Source organism: Pinus tabuliformis, chromosome 1_2 (assembly GCF_031772625.1).
Source record: "Pinus tabuliformis cultivar Carrire ecotype Pingquan chromosome 1_2, CPIR1, whole genome shotgun sequence".
In the NCBI taxonomy this organism is placed as follows: Eukaryota; Viridiplantae; Streptophyta; class Pinopsida; order Pinales; family Pinaceae; genus Pinus; species Pinus tabuliformis.
The window spans coordinates 432,827,364-432,847,204 of NC_142298.1; the positions used below are offsets into that span (position 1 = coordinate 432,827,364).

General features: G+C 39.1%; 1 protein-coding gene across 4 annotated transcripts; it reads right to left on the bottom strand.

Annotated features, from left to right (window-relative positions):
• Window positions 1–929: 929 nt before the first annotated feature.
• On the bottom strand, window positions 930–18,114 carry LOC149206210 (uncharacterized). 4 transcript variants are annotated; one of them, XM_089395352.1, is made up of 8 exons: window positions 17,912–18,090; window positions 17,627–17,818; window positions 17,444–17,497; window positions 12,606–12,679; window positions 12,152–12,269; window positions 11,937–11,995; window positions 1,451–1,550; window positions 930–1,296 (listed from the first exon to the last, which is right to left on the bottom strand). In XM_089395352.1, the coding sequence occupies exons 2-7, from the start codon at window positions 17,762–17,764 to the stop codon at window positions 1,472–1,474; spliced, it is 522 nt and encodes a 173-aa protein (XP_089251478.1). In that variant the 5' UTR covers window positions 17,765–17,818; window positions 17,912–18,090; the 3' UTR covers window positions 930–1,296; window positions 1,451–1,471. The 4 variants fall into 4 exon arrangements, with proteins under 4 accessions (XP_089251478.1, XP_089251477.1, XP_089251476.1 ...); XM_089395351.1 differs by having other exon boundaries at window positions 1,438–1,550; window positions 17,912–18,089; XM_089395350.1 differs by having other exon boundaries at window positions 930–1,550; window positions 17,966–18,114.
• Window positions 18,115–19,841: the final 1,727 nt, after the last annotated feature.

A 19,841-nucleotide genomic window follows, 5' to 3' on the forward strand; every position in this document is an offset into this window, starting at 1 on the left:
TGACTTCCACATTAAAGAAAGGAAGGTGGCAATGGCTTTCTTCTCACATTCATTTCATTGGAGCTTGTATGAGTTACTTATTCGTTGATACAAAAAGCCTTACAAATTTACTCACAGCAACCTCCAACTTACTTGAGGGTAGCATCCTCTAACAGTTTTCTCCTTTCCAGCTGAACTGGCAGCTGTCTTTCTTCAACTGACGGGCTTTCTTTTCCCGTTTCCTATATGAAACAATTAGAACCAGCAGGGTCAATTTCTCCTTCAATATCCAATGCATTTACATTTCAAGTTTCTGCCTTCTACTACTAGCGGATGACCTTGTCAGTCTCTCTGGTCCTCTCTCAAAGGGAATGGATCCACCATGGGGAACGATTGATAAGGAACATTTTCTCTCTCGCGTCTCAAAATTGAGTCATTTCCTCTTCAAACTGCAACCCCCACCTCAACTCAAATTCTATTCCCCCACAAACTCACAGTCACTCTTACTGTTACATTACCAAATTAGATTTATCAAAGCAACCAAAAGCCTATAAATTTCATCTTACACATGTCTACATTGTTGTAAAAAAGATCTGTCCTAAAAATGAACAGTTGAGGATCATCCTCTAGACAAAAATGGATTTGCCCCTCCAAATTTGTCAAACACTGGTAAACTTGACCATACTGTTAACTATAGAAAGTAGGGTGCCAGAGAAAATGCACATTACACCTTTAATGAAAAGTTCTTGAGACAACAGAAGATTAGTTCAGAACCCAACCCATGTGTTCACTTAGATGTACCATAAATCTTGAATATGTATGTTTGAACAGAAAAGCAACAGAAAATTACTTCAGAACAGAAGCATCGTATTCCATCAGGGATGACTAAGAAGTGCAATCTTTATGTGAATAAAAATTATTGTCACAAAGCAATCTCAAATTCAAGGGAATGTACTAACATGAACTCAAATTTTCTATTAGTGAGAAGCATTTTACCAATTTTAGGACCATTTATAAACTAATATCTATACTCAAATGAAACTTGGGCATTTAAACCTAGAACAATTGAACAGAGGCTTAAGCATGCCACAAGTCTGCCCGCTTTATTGAACTGATTTTGTATTATCAAATACTGGGCACCAACACTTGCAAAGAAAAGAAAGAATTGCTAGAGATAGAGGACAAGCTCACAATCCCCAACAGGTGAGTACAGATGTAAGGCTTCCACTTCAGAAGGTCCAATTTAGATATGGTCCACACAAAAATTGAACCTCAATGTCTAACCATCAACAAAGCACACATTCCAGACCTGTATCTCTGATGATGACAAGCACATTTTCATCAGATAGATGCATGTGTACATCCTATACAGAACTCAAATCAAATGCCTCTTTCAAAATTCACCAGTACAGCCCACTTAGAAACATATTAGAATAGATAATAAGGCATGTAATCTACAGGTTTTCTTCACCGTCAATCTGAGAGTCCCAGTCTAAAACTCCGTGTCAAAGCAAGCAACCATGAATTTTTTAGCTGCTGCTCGTGCAAAAGGTATATAGCTCAAGCTATACCTGTCAGAAAAAATAGGCAAAATATTGTCACAACAGATTAACCAAGCTTCCCAAGTGCTAAAATGGAGAAAACTGAATGGCATTCAAAATCAATTGAAAGGCTTCAGCCATGTACTAAAGCAAATTGAATGACAAGCCTGTTATTTGATTTTCCCTTAATTAAAAATCATGCACACTCCTGATTACATGGAGGATGCCATGCCTCATAGGATTCAATCATAGTCTGAAAAGAAAAGAGGTTCAATGTATCAACCTATATATGAGAATTAATCCATATATCCTATAGCCACTTGCAAACAAGGAATCTTGGGCTCTCTAAAGGAGCCTGTGGATGCACTACAGCTTCAAAAGCTGATAATCTTTGAATCACTACTGCAATTAAAGGAAAATACCAACTCTGATTAGCACAAATGTTGATTTAATACCACGAGAGAAATCACTCTTGTACTCATAGTATGACATGTGCAATGTTAGATTCTTCCATACAGTCAGTATAATTTGATGAAATATTAAATGTCTTCCTCATCATTGTAGAAAGTATGGTCAAAACATAAGTGGACATGATGTGCCTGTACGGTTAGGGTGGTCATATTCAAGCGCGCAATTGTGCTACAAACATCTGGATGGAGCAATCAGATAACCTTCTTAACAAGGAGAGATGTAATGAACTCGTTATCACCATCCAAAAAGAGACTAATCTCCTCGGCAATGTTGCTACTTTCAAGTCTTATTTGAGTCAATCTTACTTAAGAAAACCTAGCTTGACATTGCAAATTCTTCAGTATAACAAAATAATTTTTTCATATTAAGCAGGCCCAAATATCCTAAAGAAGGGGGTTGATGCTTTGGAAAGATGTTAAATTTGGCAACTAGGGCCAAACATCACTTTTGACAGTTCCTATGAGGCAACTGATATTTTTCTTGGATTCCTCTTTCTGAGAGGTGTAGGATTGATCTAAACATCATCCCATTCTGACATGTACAAATAAAGTTATGAATTTATATTGATTATGGACAAATTGTCAAGGTCGGCCAGCGATCAAATTAGCCTCGTCCAGGCTTCAACATTGCATATAAATACAAGGTGCCTCCTCCTCATTTTGGCATCACTCTCATTCATCTTTCTCTCTCTCATCTTGATTGGGTACAGATTTCTGGGCTTCTCTCTCTCTCCACACGTGCAAAGGAAGGTCTGATTTTCTAGCTGCTGCGTTGACCAGATTTGACCAAAATTTCAGGAGGCTGACTTTGACCAGCATTGACTTCAGTTTTGTGAGGGAGACTTCTGTTTGGGCAGGCCGCTGTTCTGAGCACAAAAACCGAGGCAGTTTAACCCCTGCATTGACCAGCGTTGACTGCCCTAATTCAGGTTGCTGCGTTGACTTTTGTTGACCAGATTTTACTGGTTATTTTTGGACTGTTTTGAGCTGCATTATCAATTTATCTTGCTGTTGGAGGCCAAGTAGAATAAGTTTGACCGAGCTGTTTTGGAGGTCAATTTCAGCCCTGTTGACCAGCGTTGACTTTCTGGTTAGGGCTTTCTGTTTCTGCTGTTTTCTCTGATCAGATTGGACAGGTGAATATTGTAAATTGTACTCTCTCTCTCTCTGCTGAACTTTTGAAGAATTATAAGAAGAATTGATCAAGGGTTTCCCCACATTGGGGTTTGTCCCTGGCTGGTGCCATATCTTGTGTCCTCTTGTGTTGGCTTGTCTTTTACTGTTATTGTTTATGTTCTATCTACATTTTACTATCATGTTGATGTGATTGCTATACTGGATATGATATTGGGCTAATAAAGAAAATTGAAGTAAAATTGCTCTAAGCATAGAACATACCATTATTATCCTAAAATTAACATGGTATCAGAGCTGAGGTGAAGAAAAAGTCCAGGAAAGAGTGAAGAGCAATCACTAAGAGGAGCAATCACTGATCAAGAACAAGTCTCAATGGCCTCCACATCCTACTTCAAGTCTAATGATAAGCTTCATAATAACTCTGATTATCATGCATGGAAGATGTCTCTTGATTTGACTTTAGAAGAAACAAGGATGATGGAATTGGAGATGCCTTTGAATAGGAATAACCCTACCGCATTCTCCGCTCATGCCAAGAGGAAGAACAATGCAAGTTCAAATAAGCAAAGTCAAAGAAGACCGGGATTCAAAAATGGAAGGAAGGGAAGATGCTTCATTTGCAACAAGTTTGCTCAATATGCCAGGGAGTGTCCAAATAGAAGGGACACATCTCATGATGATGATCACAATCATTCCAGGGGCAACAACAACAATCAAAGGAATGGCAAGTTCAACAACAAAGGGAAAATGAATGCTTCTACTACTCAACTTGGAAATGATCGAGCTTCTAAAAGAACAAGAAACTCCAAGTATGATGAATCTAATGTTGTAAATTCTAACCAAAAAGAATTTTATCTTATATCTGCCCTCTCTACTGCTTCTCCTCCGGATACTTTGGGAAATTGGTTGATTGATAGTGGTGCCTCAAGGCACTTCACCGAGTACAAGGAAGCTCTTTCAAATATGATAGAGAAGGATACAGATTTCGAAATTATCCTTGGAGACAATCCCACCTATCCCGTGAAGGGAGTTGGGAATGTTACCCTTCAATTGAATCAAGGAAACACCATTCATCTTCAAGAAGTACTATATGTACTTGATCTAAAGAAAAATCTAGTGTCTATCTCGGCGATGGAAGACAAAGGATTCAAGGTGGCATTCATTGATGGAAAGGTATGTGCATGGAAAAGAAATTTCAAAGAAGCATTTACTCTTGGATTCAAAGTTGACAGTTTATATCAAGTTGGAGGAAGTCCACTAGGAGCTATGTCTTGTGAAACCTCTTCAATCTGAACTATGGCACTAGAGGTTTGCTCACCTTCACTATAAGGCTCTGCCTCTACCCAATGCAAGAAAAATGGTTACAGGTATGCCCAAATTCAAAATAGAGCATGAAGGTGTATGTCAGGGATGTGCCGAGGGAAAACATACAAGGGGACCATTCCCCTCAAGTGATAGCAAGACCACAGACATTTTGCAATTGGTTCATTTTGATCTATTTGGTGCAATGCCCGTGAACTCATTGGGAGGATACTTATATTATGCAACCTTTATAGATGATTTCTCTCACAAGACTTGGATATATTTCTTGAAGAAGAAGGACGAAGTATTCTCATGGTTTTGTTCCTTCAAAGCTTTGGTCGAAAATCAAACCGAGAAGAAAATCAAAATATTGAGGACCAAAAATGGAACCGAATACAAATCAAATGAGTTCAAAGATCATTGCAGAGAAGCTGGCATTAAGAGGGAGACTATTATTGCATATACTCCTAAGAAAAATGGTGTTGCTGAAAGGAAGAACCGCTCTATCGTAAAAGCCACTTGTGCCATGCTTCATGATCAGAGCCTTCCGAAGTTCTTATGGGCTGTGTTAGCCTCACTAGCAAAAGGCCCAAAATGGATCCATATATGCTCTTAAAGTTTCCAAATTTGCTTAAAATCATCCCATGGGATCCATATATGCTCTTCAAATCTTCAACATTTGCTCAAAATCATCTAAAGGTCAAAATCGGCGCAAGAGGAGAGCCCTTGGAAGGGCGGAAATACACTATCGAGAGGCAAAAACACTTGAAAAACCAAAATCACAGGCTTTAAACAGTGAAAGAATACCAACCATTAGATTTGGCCGATCAACGGCCCAAATCTAAGCGGCTAATCGCAATCGGCCCAGCAAAGAGGATGATTTAAGTATGGGCGCAAGACCCATCGATCAGCGATCTCCGATGATCGAATCGGCGGGTCACATCAGCGAGGCATCGACGATTAAAGTAAAAGGCCCGGGCATCAGCGACATGCGATTGCGATTGATCGCATCGGCTATACAAAGGGAGCAGGCATATACACATGGGCGACCCGATAACCGGACCCGACGGTTATATACAGCATATTCGATAAAATTTCAAGTCCGCAGTAAGCCTATTTTAAATGCATTTTAATGTATTTTGTTATATAACGAAATACAAAGGGAAACATCGCAGTGTCGATTGCGATGAAGCCCGGACCCGAAAGGGTTCGGGAAGTGAAATGTATAAAATTTGAGGTCCGCAAGAAGGCCAATTTTAATGCATTTTCAATGTTTTTTCGTATTTTAAGAAATACAAAGGAAGCCTTCGGCGGCGACGATAACGATAGGTCCCGGACCCAAAAGGGTTCAGGAATGAAATATATAAATATTTCAGGTTCGCCAAGGCCGTTTTTTCATAATTTCCAATGTTTCGACATATTTCCAATATAAAGGAAAAATTACAAAACCGGCAAGATTTCGGGAGGGCCAAAGGCGATAAGTGGTTTAGGCCAAGCTTCGCCCGATGCCATACAACGACCGCCACGTGTTCAGGACGAGGAGAGAGAAAACCACCCTCATCAAGCGGTTAACTCCAATAAATTGATCACCACCGTTGGATCTAGAACTCCTAGATCAACGATGGAGATGGGATATCACCCCAAAGGCGAACCCGATAGATATAAACCATTTTTGAGGACTTTTGAAGTCCGAAAAGGACACAGAGGGGCGGGATTTCTCAGTGTTGCTGCGTTTTCTGTTTAAAACAGAAACAATCATTGTTTAAGGCATAGGTCCACCATATGGCAACGCTGTTTTGTTTTAACAAAAAGCATGCATTGTTAAACCTTTGAAAGGGCCATAGCATGCACAGTTCATCCCCAAACCGACAAAGAGGCTGAGGAGCAGCACAGCGCAACACAACACGCGCAGCTGTCCAAAACAAACAAAAATATCAAAGGCCATAGTGCAGCTCCTCAAAACAAACATCATGGGGCATCTCCGGCACGAGAGAGCCCCCAGACAGCACATCAAACTACCTGAAGGTGGTTATTCCTTTGTCAGAAGGAAAAAACCTCCGAGCCATGCTTGCCTCTTTAGGGAATCAATCAGTTAACAAGACATATCAGACAGATTAAGACTCCGAGCCTTTGAGAGCTCAGGAGCATTGTAAAAGGCCTATAAAAGGCTGAAAACTAGATGTAACAAGGGTTCAACTTCTGGAGATTGTTCCTCCTCTGTTCCTTCAAGCTTCTCATCTTCATTCTAGCAATATAAGCTTCTTTTGCTATTATATGTTCAATGTCCATTCTCTTTGTTGTTCTATGCTTGCACTTGAATAGGTTATTCAGGTTTTCTGTTGTGTCTAATGCCAGATAACTGTCATCTTATCTCTGCATTGTCATATGTGTTTATGTATGCAATCTGCCGGTACAGTCAATATTCTCCATCTATCCATTGAATCTATAAATTATTGAGCATTAGTGGTCTAAAGCCTTGTATTGGTGAGAGTGTTCATGCATGTCTTGAGTGAGAATAGAGCTGAAATGGTTATCTGACTTGATCCAAACCATCATCCATTCCAATAGTTCTGAGAACAATATTGAAGATTATATGTTACCAGGCATTTCCGAGCTGCAACCTAGGAGAGTTTCCCGAAGTGATAACAAGCCGAAGCTGCAAACACAATTGTGTATGTTCAAAATAGATGCCCTCATCAAGCGTTGGACTCCAAGACTCCTGGAGAAGTTTTCACCGGTAAGAAACCTAATGTTTCTCATTTTAGAATTTTTGGTAAATCGGTAGTCCCGTATACTTTCATGTGACGAAAGAAAAGAAAAGTAAATTGGAGGCATCTGGGAAGAAAGGAACTTTTGTGGGCTACAGTGAAACTTCTAAGGCATATAGAATCTATGTGCCTGGTCAAAGAGAAGTGGAGATAAGTCATGATGTCACTTTCGATGAGGATGCTGCCCTTGGGAAGATTAGTAACCTTCCTCTTCCAAGGAAGGACAAAGAAGTAGATTTCGGAATGTAGGATGAGCAGAGGCCTGAGCTGAAGGACCAATGGATCCCACTGATCCACCCACTCATAAGCCCTCCTCCTCGAAAAGGAGACCCTCGTGGCTTAGGGAGACTCTCGAAGATGCCGAGAGACATGTTGCACCTAGGGGGACATTTCATGAAAGTATGAAGCTGAATAGGTACCAAGAGTATTTAACTGCTATAAGCACCATTGTTCAATCTGAGCCTTGCACATTCAAAGAAGTTGCCAAACACCAGGTTTGGAAGGATGCAATGAACGAAGAGTATGAGTCAATTATGAAGAATGATGTTTGGGATGTGATCCCCAGACCCAAGGACAAATCCGTTGTCACCTCGAAATGGCTCTTCAAGATCAAGAATGGAGCTGATGGAAGTGTTGAAAAGTTCAAGGCCAGATTCGTTGCTCGAGGCTTCTCTCAAAAGGAAGGTGTAGATTATGATGAGATATTTGCACCGGTTGCTCGCTACACCACCATCTGTTCGATTATAGCTATTGCTGCCTCACAAGGATGGAATCTTCATCAAATGGATGTCAAGACTGCCTTCTATGTAGAACAACCTGAGGGGTTCGAAGTTCAAGATCATCTATCACATGTATGCAAGTTGAAGAAAGCCCTCTATGGGTTGAAGGAAGCACCCTGGTCTTGGTATGAGAGGATCAATAGCTATCTAATGAAGCTGGGATTTACGAGAAGTGAAGCTGATCCAAACCTTTATTTTAAGCTTGAGAATGATAGACCTCTCATCTTGGTACTCTATGTGGATGATCTCTTTCTGACAAGTGCAGACTCTCTTATTCATCAATGTAAAAGGGAGTTGGCTTCTAAATTTAATATGAAGGACCTAGGGTTAATGCATTACTTCCTAGGGTTGGAGGTCTGGCAAAAGCCAGGGAAGATTTTCATTTCTCAAGGAAAATATGTTGTGAAACTACTTGAAAGATTTGGGATGGTGGACTGCAAGTCCATGACTACTCTGATGGAACTTAACTTCAAGAAGTTATGTGGAAGTGTTGTAGGGCCCGATTTGGGAAATTCTTCTCAATATCGTCAACTCATAAGGGCCCTGATGTTCTTGGTGAACTCCCGTCCAAACATGTTTTGCAGTGAATACATTGACCCAGTTTATGGTTGAGCCTCATCACATACATTGGATTGTTGCTAAGAATCTCTTGAGATATCTTCGGGGCACAATCACTTATGGACTTAGATACACTGTTGGGAATGTGAGGCTCCACGATTACTCTAATGCAGACTAGGTTGGCAGTGTGGTGGATCGTAAAAGCACATCTGGATGTTGCTTCTCTCTAGGTTATGCTTCAATATCATGGAAGAACAGGAAGCAAAAGTCGGTTGCCTTGAGCACCGCTGAGGCTGAATATATTGCTGCTAGTTTGGGCTCTTGTGAAGCTGTTTGGTTGAGAACGCTCTTTAGTGAGCTGTTTGGACATGTGCTGGATACCACCGTGATCTTCAGCGACAATCAGAGAGGGATTCGTCTTTCGAAGAACCCCGTGTTTCATGACCGCTCCAAGCATATTGATATCAGGACCACTATATCTGGGATATGTTACAATGGGGAGCAATAAGGCTCCAACACGTTGGGACTAATGATCAGGTCACTGATATTCTTACGAAGCCCCTGGAAAAGGTCAAATTCTTGACCTTTCGTGAACAACTTGGAGTCGTGGAGAGACCCTCTTATGAGGGTCCCATATGAGATGGATGTTGAGCTCTAGGAGCTCTGGGGGGCTTGGGGTACTTCTTGGAGTGATGAGCGACCATAGGGTGAGTGGTTCACCCTCCCCTATTGGTGCATGATGTACAGGGTGAGTGGTTCACCTTCCCCTGTAATATTCCATGGTGGCATATGCATAGGATGAGTGGTTCACCTTCTCCTGTCGGCATCCTACCCATGCAGTCCGGGACTCCTGGTAAGTACCTCTCATCTCGCCAATGAGTAGGGAAATGAGGATAGGGACCATAGTACTACCGATGGACGCATCGTGTACGGCCGTACTCCCTATGCTAGGATGTTGATATTGATTTGGGGTCAATGGAAATTGACTTCGAGTCAGTTAAGATTGGTATGACACACTCTATTATTGGAGATTGACTTCGGGTCAGTGGAGAGTGGTATGATACATTCTCGATCATTTCTTATTTCCTTCATGGTTCAGCAGAGCAAAGCAATGACAGAGATGGTACAGATTATCAGACAGTTTGGCAGGTGATGTTCTCCCTAGTTGAGAGGATATCCCATGGTGGCATATGCATAGGATGAGTGGTTCACCTTCTCCTGTCGGCATCCTACCATGCAGTCCAGAACTCATGGTAAGTACCTCTCATCTGGCCAATGAGTAGGGAAATGCGGATAGGGACCATAGTACTACCGATGGACACATCGTGTACTGCCGTACTACCTATGCTAGGATGTTGATATTGATTTGGGGTCAATGGAAATTGACTTCGGGTCAGTTAAGAGTGGTATGACACACTCTATTATTGGAGACTGACTTCGGGTCAGTGGAGAATGGTATGGTACATTCTCAATCATTTCTTATTTTCTTCATGGTTCAGCAGAGCAAAGCAATGACATGGATGGTACAAATTGACAGACAATTTGGCAGGTGATGTTCTCCCTAGTTGAGAGGGAGTGTTAAATTTGGCAACTAGGGCCAAACATCACTTCGGACAGCTCTTATGAGGCTGATATTTTTCTTGGATTCCTCTTTCCAAGATTTGTAGGATTGATCTAAATATCATCCCATTATGACATGTATAAATCAAGTTATGAATTTATTTTGATTATGGACAAATTGTCAAGGTTGGCCAGCCATCAAATTAGCCTCCTCCAGCCTTCAATGTTGCATATAAATACAAGGTGCCTCCTCCTCATTTTGGCATCATTCTCATTCATCTTTCTCTCTCTCATCTTGATTGGGTACAGATTTCTGGGCTTTTGTCTCTCTCCACACGAGCGAAGGAAGGTCTGATTTTCTAGCTGCTACGTTGATTTGACAGAAATTTCAAGAGGCCGAAATTTCAGGAGGCTGACTTTGACCAGCGTTGACTTCAGTTTTGTGAGGGAGACTTCTGTTTGGGCAGGCCACTGCTCTGGGCACAAAAACCGAGGCAGTTTAACCCCTGCGTTGACTGCCCTAATTCAGGTTGCTATGTTGACTTTTGTTGACCAGATTTGACTGGTTATTTTCAGACTGTTTTGGGCTGCATTATCTTGCTGTTGGAGGCCAAGTTGACCAAGGTTGACCGAGCTGTTTTGGAGGTCAATTTCAGCCCTGTTGACCAGCGTTAACTTTCTGTTTAGGGCTTTCTGTTTCTGCTGTTTTGTTTGATCAGATTGGGCAAGTGAATATTGTAAATTGTACTCTATCTCTACGCTGAACTTTTGAAGAACTATAAGAAGAATTGATCAAGGGTTTCCCCACATTGGGGTTTGTTCCTGGCTGGTGCCATATCTTGTGTCCTCTTGTGTTGGTTTGTCTTCTACTATTATTGTTTACGTTCTATCTGCATTTTACTATCATGTTGATGTGATTGCTATACTAGATATGATATTGGGCTAATAAAGAAAATTGAAGTAAAATTGATCTAAGCATAGAACATACCATTGTTATCCTAAAATTAACAAAAGAGTTACCCCTTTTGATAGGTATCAGCAATGAAATATTATATTCCTAAAATTTACATATATAAAAAGCAATCTAGCAAAGCTTTTAGCATCATCATAAGAAGTTGAAGTCTGTAACAGATTGATCATTTCACTGCTAGCATGTAGAATCAAAACAGTATACTGGCTAAACACAAAGTAATGTTTTTTCTTCTAGGGCACTGAAACTTGCTTCGACATCACTCTTAACTAAAGATTAAAATAAAAAACACAGAAACGTTGACTGGATTTTATTTCCTAGAAAGAAGAGTCCAAATCTGAAAGATTTTCACCCAAAAATCTTCAAGGTACTTGATCCCACGAAAACAGCTTAAAAGTTTATATGTTTATGGTCTAGTTGGAAAATAAAAACTGGGTCTCCAACATTTTGGTATGGTAAGAAAAGAATATGGAGAGAATGGACAAAATCTTGAAGATGGTCATTTTTCTTAATATAGCGAGATGTTTTAATAACTGGAACAAAACTAGCATGCTGAAAGGAATCCTAATTTTCCATAGCAATTACAGAGACTGTTCGATAGACAGTATCCAAAATTTATACCAAAACATAAATTGTACATAAATCAACCTAAAATATCAAAGGGGATGCAGTACTTGAACCTTCAAGCTCATACCATAAGAATATCACTTAGAAATTGAACAGCAACAAAATTTACTGCAGTAGTATAGAATCTAGATTCCTTATATGGTTACAAATCACCCAGACAACTAGCTATTTAATACATGCTCTACGATGACAGAAACAGAAGCAAGCAAGCATTAGATAACACAAAATTCAAAATACAATCTTACCAGATAAGTGCACAAAATTCAACGATAATTGCTAAGAGTGTCAGAAGTTTATTATGAATCTGCAAAAGCCATGAAAATCATCAATGCATTCTCTTTCTTATGAAGCAATTCAGTAAAGAAATGCAGTTAGAAAGATTCTAATGAAATAAGTCTTTGTTCCTAGTACATAAGAAAATAGAAGGATTCAGACAATCAAACACAGTTTCATTACTTACATATAGTGCACAAAACAAAGCAATAGCCATGCTACCAATAAAGACAGCCGATGCCACAACACGTACAGGATCAAACATCATCTTCAGTTGTCGCATGGGTCCTACAAGAAAAGCTGTGCTGTACGGTAGATAACAACACTGATAACATTTAAGGTTTCCAACTTTCCAGAAAGCGCAAGCTCTTACCAAAACATGGAAATAGAAAAGCATTGAAATGAAAATAGAAACAGATAAGCTTCATATTTCGCCAGCACAATGAAGAATCCTACAGACAAGGAACAGTGCTCTCCAACAGAAGAGTGAAAATACACAAAGCACACAAAGATTGAATGGAAAGCAGAATTTGATTTGTCATTTATTAGATGGTTATCAAACTTCAACTCTTCAACCCAATTCAAAGTAAAACATGGACCACAAATACTTCAATACAACAGAATTAAGGGTATTTACAAACCTTCCTAATGAAAGCAGATTGCCGAACGTGAATGTGACAGCAAACTTAATAGGCCTGAGGAATACAAGTAATGACTGCAAGAAAGAAGCCACCAAATGAAATCACATGAGTCTGACAGTTTATGTCTTGCCCTCCTATTTGCAAACGTTCAAAATTGTAAAATTGCCCTGAACTGATCAATAAAACTGCGAAGAGCATTCCAATAGTTAAATCAATATTGTCCCTAGAAAACGCAGGCAGATCATGCACATTCATCAATGGATAAGACTCAAGACAAAGAAGAAAAAGGAACAAAAACAGTGCCTTTTTGAATGAGGACCCTAGTTCATAATAAATAATATTTAAAATAAAAAACAGCAAATAAAAATGAGAGGCAAAACTGCCTGTCATACACACGATGCCAAAATGGGCAAGTCTGAATTCTCAGTTGCAAAAACTGCAGTCTGGAAACTAGATCACTCTTCAAAATTTGGCCAAATTATTTTCCTTTGAAATGTTTGAACTTTGTATTGTCAGGAATGTGATTGAATTTTATCACTCTCAGACAAAGCCTAATCTTTAGGACGGAAGAGAAACTTTAGGACAAATTGAATGTGTTATGTTCTTTGCATGAATAACCCCATGTGCTGTACATTGTACTGGGCACATGGGAGGGGTCGGCGGGTCTGCAGCCCCCCCTTGTTCAGGGGTCACATGGGGGGCTTCGCCCCCCTTGTTCAGGGTAAGTATGGGCTTCAGTGCACCCCCACACACAAAAAAAGGGGTGGTTTTTTGCATCTATTTTTGGCAATTTTCAGCAGATGGTTTCACTTTTAGTGATTTTGTGGCACATGGCAGTTCAGCCCATGGTTTTGTAATTACGGTTGAGGAATTATGGTTGCATTCTAATCCAGGATAAATGGATTGGCAGTTTATGCATGTTGCGGGATATACATATTATATTGTAAAACCGGAAAAAAAATCTGGTTTTCTCGGTTTGGGTTTCTAGGGTGAAATCTCTGTGTTAATCTGTGTGTGTGTCATTGCATCTTTTCTGTTTTTATTAAGAATTTGTTTCCAGCAATTAACTGTGCAGGGTTAAAACCTACAAGACACAGGAGAGATTAATGGAATACACTAAACGATTCTGTCTTTTCTTGCATTATGAACAAGATAGGATCTGATTTCTCTGTTGTGTTTCTGTCTCATGACGTTAGTTCTCATTGGCTCTATAAAGTTGGTTTTGCAAAAAATCTAGCTGTTTGATGTTAAAGGGCATTGCAGGGCACTGAGGAGGTGCAAGTTCTCTATAAGAAATTAGCAAGGAGTCACAACCTCTGCAACATCAGTTTGAGATGCATTTTGTACACAAATAGACAATGAAGAGTGCATTGTTTTTTCTCTGACAATTGGTATCAAAACAACCGGCATGGCTCACAAAGAAGATGCCTTAGGTGGGAAAAGAAGAGGAAGACAGAATGGTGGGGCCAGAAGATACGCGGATGATGAGTTCTGCGCAAGGTTGGAAGCTATAAGAGAAGATTAGCAATTGAATATTTTGAAGATGACCGAGCAAACATTGTGGTCAATATTTTAAAAATCAGTCCAGTTTGACTCGGAACCAGTCAAACCAACCAGGCAGACAGGAACTCGCGTCAACTCAGACCAGCGGGGACTGGTTTGGTAGCAAACCAATCGAAACCAGTTCAAACCAACTGAGTCCTTCATGAACCCCAAATCGATCCTAACCAGCAGAGTCCATCATGAACCAACCAAGTCACTATGGACCACACACAAGCAGACTCGGCCAATAATTTATTTTTTTTAACTAAAAAGTAATAACCACACCCCCTGGCCTCAGATATTTTGCCTCAGACCTCCAGTTGAGTTTTTGTGAGCCTTCTAAGTTCTGCAATAGAGCTGAGCTTTTGAGCAGGAGCAAGCTTGGAGCTTGTTTTGCATCTTGGAGCTAGTTTGGAGTTACCCAGTGGATTTGGCATCTTCAGGAAGAGGTTACTACCCATCTCATTCCCAGGTATGCTTTCCCTCTTCTAAAACTGCAGATCTGTATTCTGCCCCTGTTTATGTTATTTTTATTTTTCTTTTTCAAGTGAAAATCTGCCCCACTTTGTTCTTAAACTCAAGATAAGGTTTGTATTGTAATTTATTGCATGTTTTTATTCCTGAATTTGCAGATTTCTTTCCGTTTAAATTCCATCATCCATGGCCCCAAGAATCAAAGATCTTGCAAGAACCATATTACCACAAAATCTAGCAGCCTAGTGCAAAACCACAATAGGCACTCCAGGTTAAGGACAACAATGGGATCATCCACCACTGTCACCTTAGTGGTTGTTCCCCTCTTGTTCCGTGGATGGATGTTGGGGAGGCTTCCCCAACATGTCTCAGGGATTATGTAACCCAAGGATTCCGATGCTAAATACCCTCTAATGAACCTGTTAATTAGACACCCCAAAAATATGTTCAATAAGGTAGAGCTCCGAGAGAAATGAAGTAGCAAGTTCAAAGAACATATGGCTAAGTTTGGAGGGCTAAGATAAGTTTTGGAAATGCTCAAATAGATTCCAAACACATGCTACCTTAATTAAATGATTGTTGTTATAAATTAGGTTTTTAAAATGAAGGCAGTTTATAGCATTCAAAATTTATGACAACAATAATAAAGCTAGCCTACAAGTGATGATAAACAATAACTATCAAAGGCTAACAAAGGGCCAACAAGGGAAAAGGTCAAAACAACTTTTCAATGGCGGAAAATGCAGAAAACAGCTATGGAACCCTACACGTCATCCCTAGAATTATGACTGAAAAATGCATAAAAATGTATTTTTCTTTATTCAGTTTAAGAGATAAAAGACCTAACCCTAGGACTATGATATTTAAGGCATTTTATGCTATTTAATGCCTATTTTGCCATAAACTAACTCTAGTTTACCAAGAAAAAGATAAAAAATTTAAAATATTAACACAAGGACTAGTGCCTTATCAATCTTGAGTCTATGGAGTCAAGAAAATGCGAGGTCAAAGGTGGAAAACCTTGGTTAGAGCAAGTAAAGAGAGAAAGCCTCTCAATCAAACCCTAGCTATTTTTGATCAATTGGAGATTTAAGGCAAAAAAATGTTATTCTAAGTTTCTTTGATAGATAACAGGTGACAAATCTTGTAAAGGAGATTTTAGAGCCATCAAATATTCTACATATCATGAAAACTTCATAACCCTAATTCTACAACAATGCAAAACAAAAGAAGATACTCACAATAAAATAACACAATACATCATAACATCACTTCATTAATCCAAGCAAAAATCCTCCAAGAAATTTTATCCTCCCCAAGATAATTCGCTATCCTTTAGTGATCCATTGCATCCAAGAGACCAGAAAACTAGTGTGCACTCTCTCACGACAGAAATAATTGAGTATGTGTAAACATGCTCCTCCTAAGTTGACTTCCCTCTATTTATATGAGGGCATCCAAGTCGATTTAGGGCAAAATTAAATAAAAAGTTAAAAACCCTAAAAATAATATTTTAAGTGTTTACAAGTTAAGTAGGTCACTAGTCAGCCTAAAAAATTAAAAATAGCTCTCTCAATGATAAAACATAACAATTAGCCTCTTTTTAACCCAGGTGTAGGTGAAAAGACCTCCAAGGGTGATGTCATCCTCTAAAAGTGGCCAGAAATGGCCTAGACATACCCTTTGCTTTCTTTTAGAAACTTTGTTTGATAAATGTAGCTTCAAAGCTATCTGACTTCCAGCTGATAGATATAGCTGTAGAGCTTGGAGATCTTCTGTTTCTTAGACACGCTTTTATATTAAAAAGCTGGCAGCAGTACTCTTCCTAGTGGTTCTGGTTGTCCTCTCATTTCTTCTTGAAATAAAGGAAATTACAATTTTTTTTATTGGAAATAAAAATAAAAATTGAAAATGGCAAAGAAAGATTGGTCTAGTTGTTTGAGATGTGAATTCACCAATAAGTGGTTATACTTTCTATTTGAGATGGGAATTCACCAATAAGTGGTTATACTTTCAAGCTTTGCAGGGTCATCAAATGCTTGGAAAATATACCCTCCGAGGCCAATAGCAGAGAGGACATCCTCTGCAACAAATGGAGCATCAATCATCCAAAGCACATCCGTCACCGGTGAAAATAATGTCCCCCATTTTCACCAGTCAAAAATACTTGTTTAATATGAAAACAAGCAAAGTAGCACGATCACACTCTGCTTGATAAAAGAACGCATGGGTATATCCATGTTACCCGAAATAGTTCTCTCAAAATTCTAGCCTTCCAATTTGGGAGCCTTTCCCGATGGTCATTTTCTTCTTTCAAACATGTAAATTGTGGGGATTAAGAGGAAATCAAAATGCAGACTTCAAAATATGAAAAATTATAAACCGGGGTTGCACATAACAGTAACAAAAGTAAAATGGAGATAAGAAGCGCCAGTACAAGAGCATTTGAGGAATTGCACTACGTTTCTTTGAGCCGGGATCTCTGTTATCATTTCTTCTCTTTTGTTCGTTCTGTTGCAAATATACACTGAAAGTTGCAGCTAAAAAACAAAGAGGCACAAGCATTGAAAGCACCGGTTTGGATTTGAGAGGCATAACCCCTTAGTCAGAGGGTATCTGTAGTGTGGGCAAGGAAACTAACTGTGTTGGATTTTAGATTTAATTTCCATTAGCTACCCACTAATCTCCACTAAATAATTAAACTAGCCATCTATTGCAAACATCCCAAAATGGGTACACTCATTTTCAGTGCCCTGTCAGTATCAAATAAGATGGAGGAATTCAAAACTAAATAATTGAGATAAAACATTGCCAGATATTACCAGGAGTGTACAAAATAGGCCACAGGCCAGGCAAGCTGCAAATCCATACATTCTCTGGCAACAAGACGAATTGAATATCAATACAGTTGAGATCAGTGATCTACTTTTTAAACTGACTACCAAATTATATGTTTAATCTACTGCAAGATTAATGATTGAAATGACTACCAAAGCGATTGATACCTGCTGAGGAGATAAGGAACATTGACGAGAAATATCATCGGTTAAAAAGACGTTTTCCTCCTGAGCTTCTTCCTCGTCTTCCATTCCAACGAAGGATTTCAGTCTTCCCATGGCTCCGCTCATCCTTTCCATGTTCATGGTGTCAGACTGCCTGCCTGTTTGCCTTTGATGTTTTTGGTTTCTTTGCTTGATCTTCAAAAACCCAATTCATTCATTCGATATTTTCTCTGACAGCAAATTCATTCAATATATTAAATCGGAATACAAGTTTGCCTAAATTTTTACCTTTTCCCCTGTACGTATTATTTTATTTTTCCATTTCCACCAGCGCCTGCTTACCCTGGCACGGTAAGAAAACAACTCCTTTATTTTCTCCTTTCAGAATGCGAAGGGAGAACGAGCAAAACCAAACCATAATCACATTTACATTTATTCTCCATTATTTCTCCTTTTAGAATGCGAAGGGAGAACGACCCAAACCAAACCATAATCACATTTACATCTATATACCCCTCAGGAATTTCAATCGATGAATTTGTTCAAGATTAATTGAAAATTTAATTACAAATATAATAATAATAATTTATTTTTAAAATTATGGATAGACAATTAAATTAAATTATTGGAAGAGATATTTTTGTTTTTGGGATAAAGATTTAATTAAATTATTGCAATGGATATTTTTGTTTTTAAGATAAAATTTTAATTTTTATATAGAGTTTTAGTAGTAAAGTTTATGGAAATGTACATACTTTAATTATGTTAGTAAAGTTTATGGAAATGTAAATAAGCATTTATGGCATTAACAACATCCACACTCTTATCACAAAAAATTAAATTAAAATTTTTCCATATATATTACAAAATTAAAAGATATTCTATTTTAATATGAGTAATATGGAAATTCACAAAAATAAATATATTATTTTTTTTGTAAGTTTGTTAAGACTACATCTTCAACTTGTCCAATATATCACTCAACCGGTGATTTCGCATCACAGAGTACCCTAATTGAATTGGTTACCTCACATCAAGGAGTGCCTTAATAAGACAACATGAACTAAAATTTGCTATTTTAATATAACATATTTTTATAATAAAAATAAATAAATACTAAATAAATAATTATTTTACATAAATTGAACTATTTATTAAAAAATAAATAAATATTAATTATATACTTAAGTCTTTTAATAAATATTAATTATATACTTAAGTTAATGGAGTGAAATCTCCTTGATAATGAATTTTCTTTCCAATTTTATATGGGGTTATTTTGGAATATATACACAATTTAAAAAACGAAAACCATCTCCAATAATAAGCCAACCTCTACCCGGATGCGGGTGCTCTCTCCAGATAACAATGCAATACATCACCGAAACAACAGCTGGCTTTTTTGCTGGCAGTCGGGAGTGCTGCAAGGTACAGGGGGTTGATAGCATTTATACGCTCAAGGCATTCACATTTACTATGGAGCTGTCTCGAAACCAGTTAGACTTCACCTCATGCATGGTAACAATGAAGGCGCATGGGCTCTGGGTACTGTTATCAAGTCATGGCATTAATGCCCCTTGGCTCTTTAATACAATGACGCTCCCGTCTTGCCGCAGTATGTTGTATGTCTGGTGCGGAAGGCTCCAGGAGTTTCATAGAATTCCCTCCCTGTTACACCACTGGAGTTCTTTCTGCCTGTACAAGCTCTCTGTGCCCGCAATCATAATGCGCAGGCGTGGCATTCCTCGGCGAGGCAGCAACTATGGCAATAGAGGAGGTCGAGCATATCCGGCTCCCTCGACTGTTAATCCGATTTCTGCAATTCCGCCTTCTCCTCTGTCGCTGGAAGCCGAGGGGGCTCATCCGAACAGCTCGTTTCAGACTTCTAGTTTTTCATTCCAGAGTGAGGTAAATAGGCCTATCATTACTATCAATTTTACTGTTTCGGTGGTAGAAGAGGAAAGGAATTCCTCCAGTTCGGCTCCCTCTGACAACGACCCCTCTCAAGACGACAGCATCCTGCTTGGGGATCTGTCAGGGCATGTGTATCGCGCGGGTCGTCAGCATGAAGACCCTCCGGCTTCTGAACAAATTCAGCCACCGCATTTCGCCAAGGAGAATGCCTTGGTTCAGGATCAGAACCCAAATTCGACTCCAGCGCGGATAGAGGGACCTTCTGGTGGTCCTTCTCATGGTTACACTCGAATCCTGCACCTGG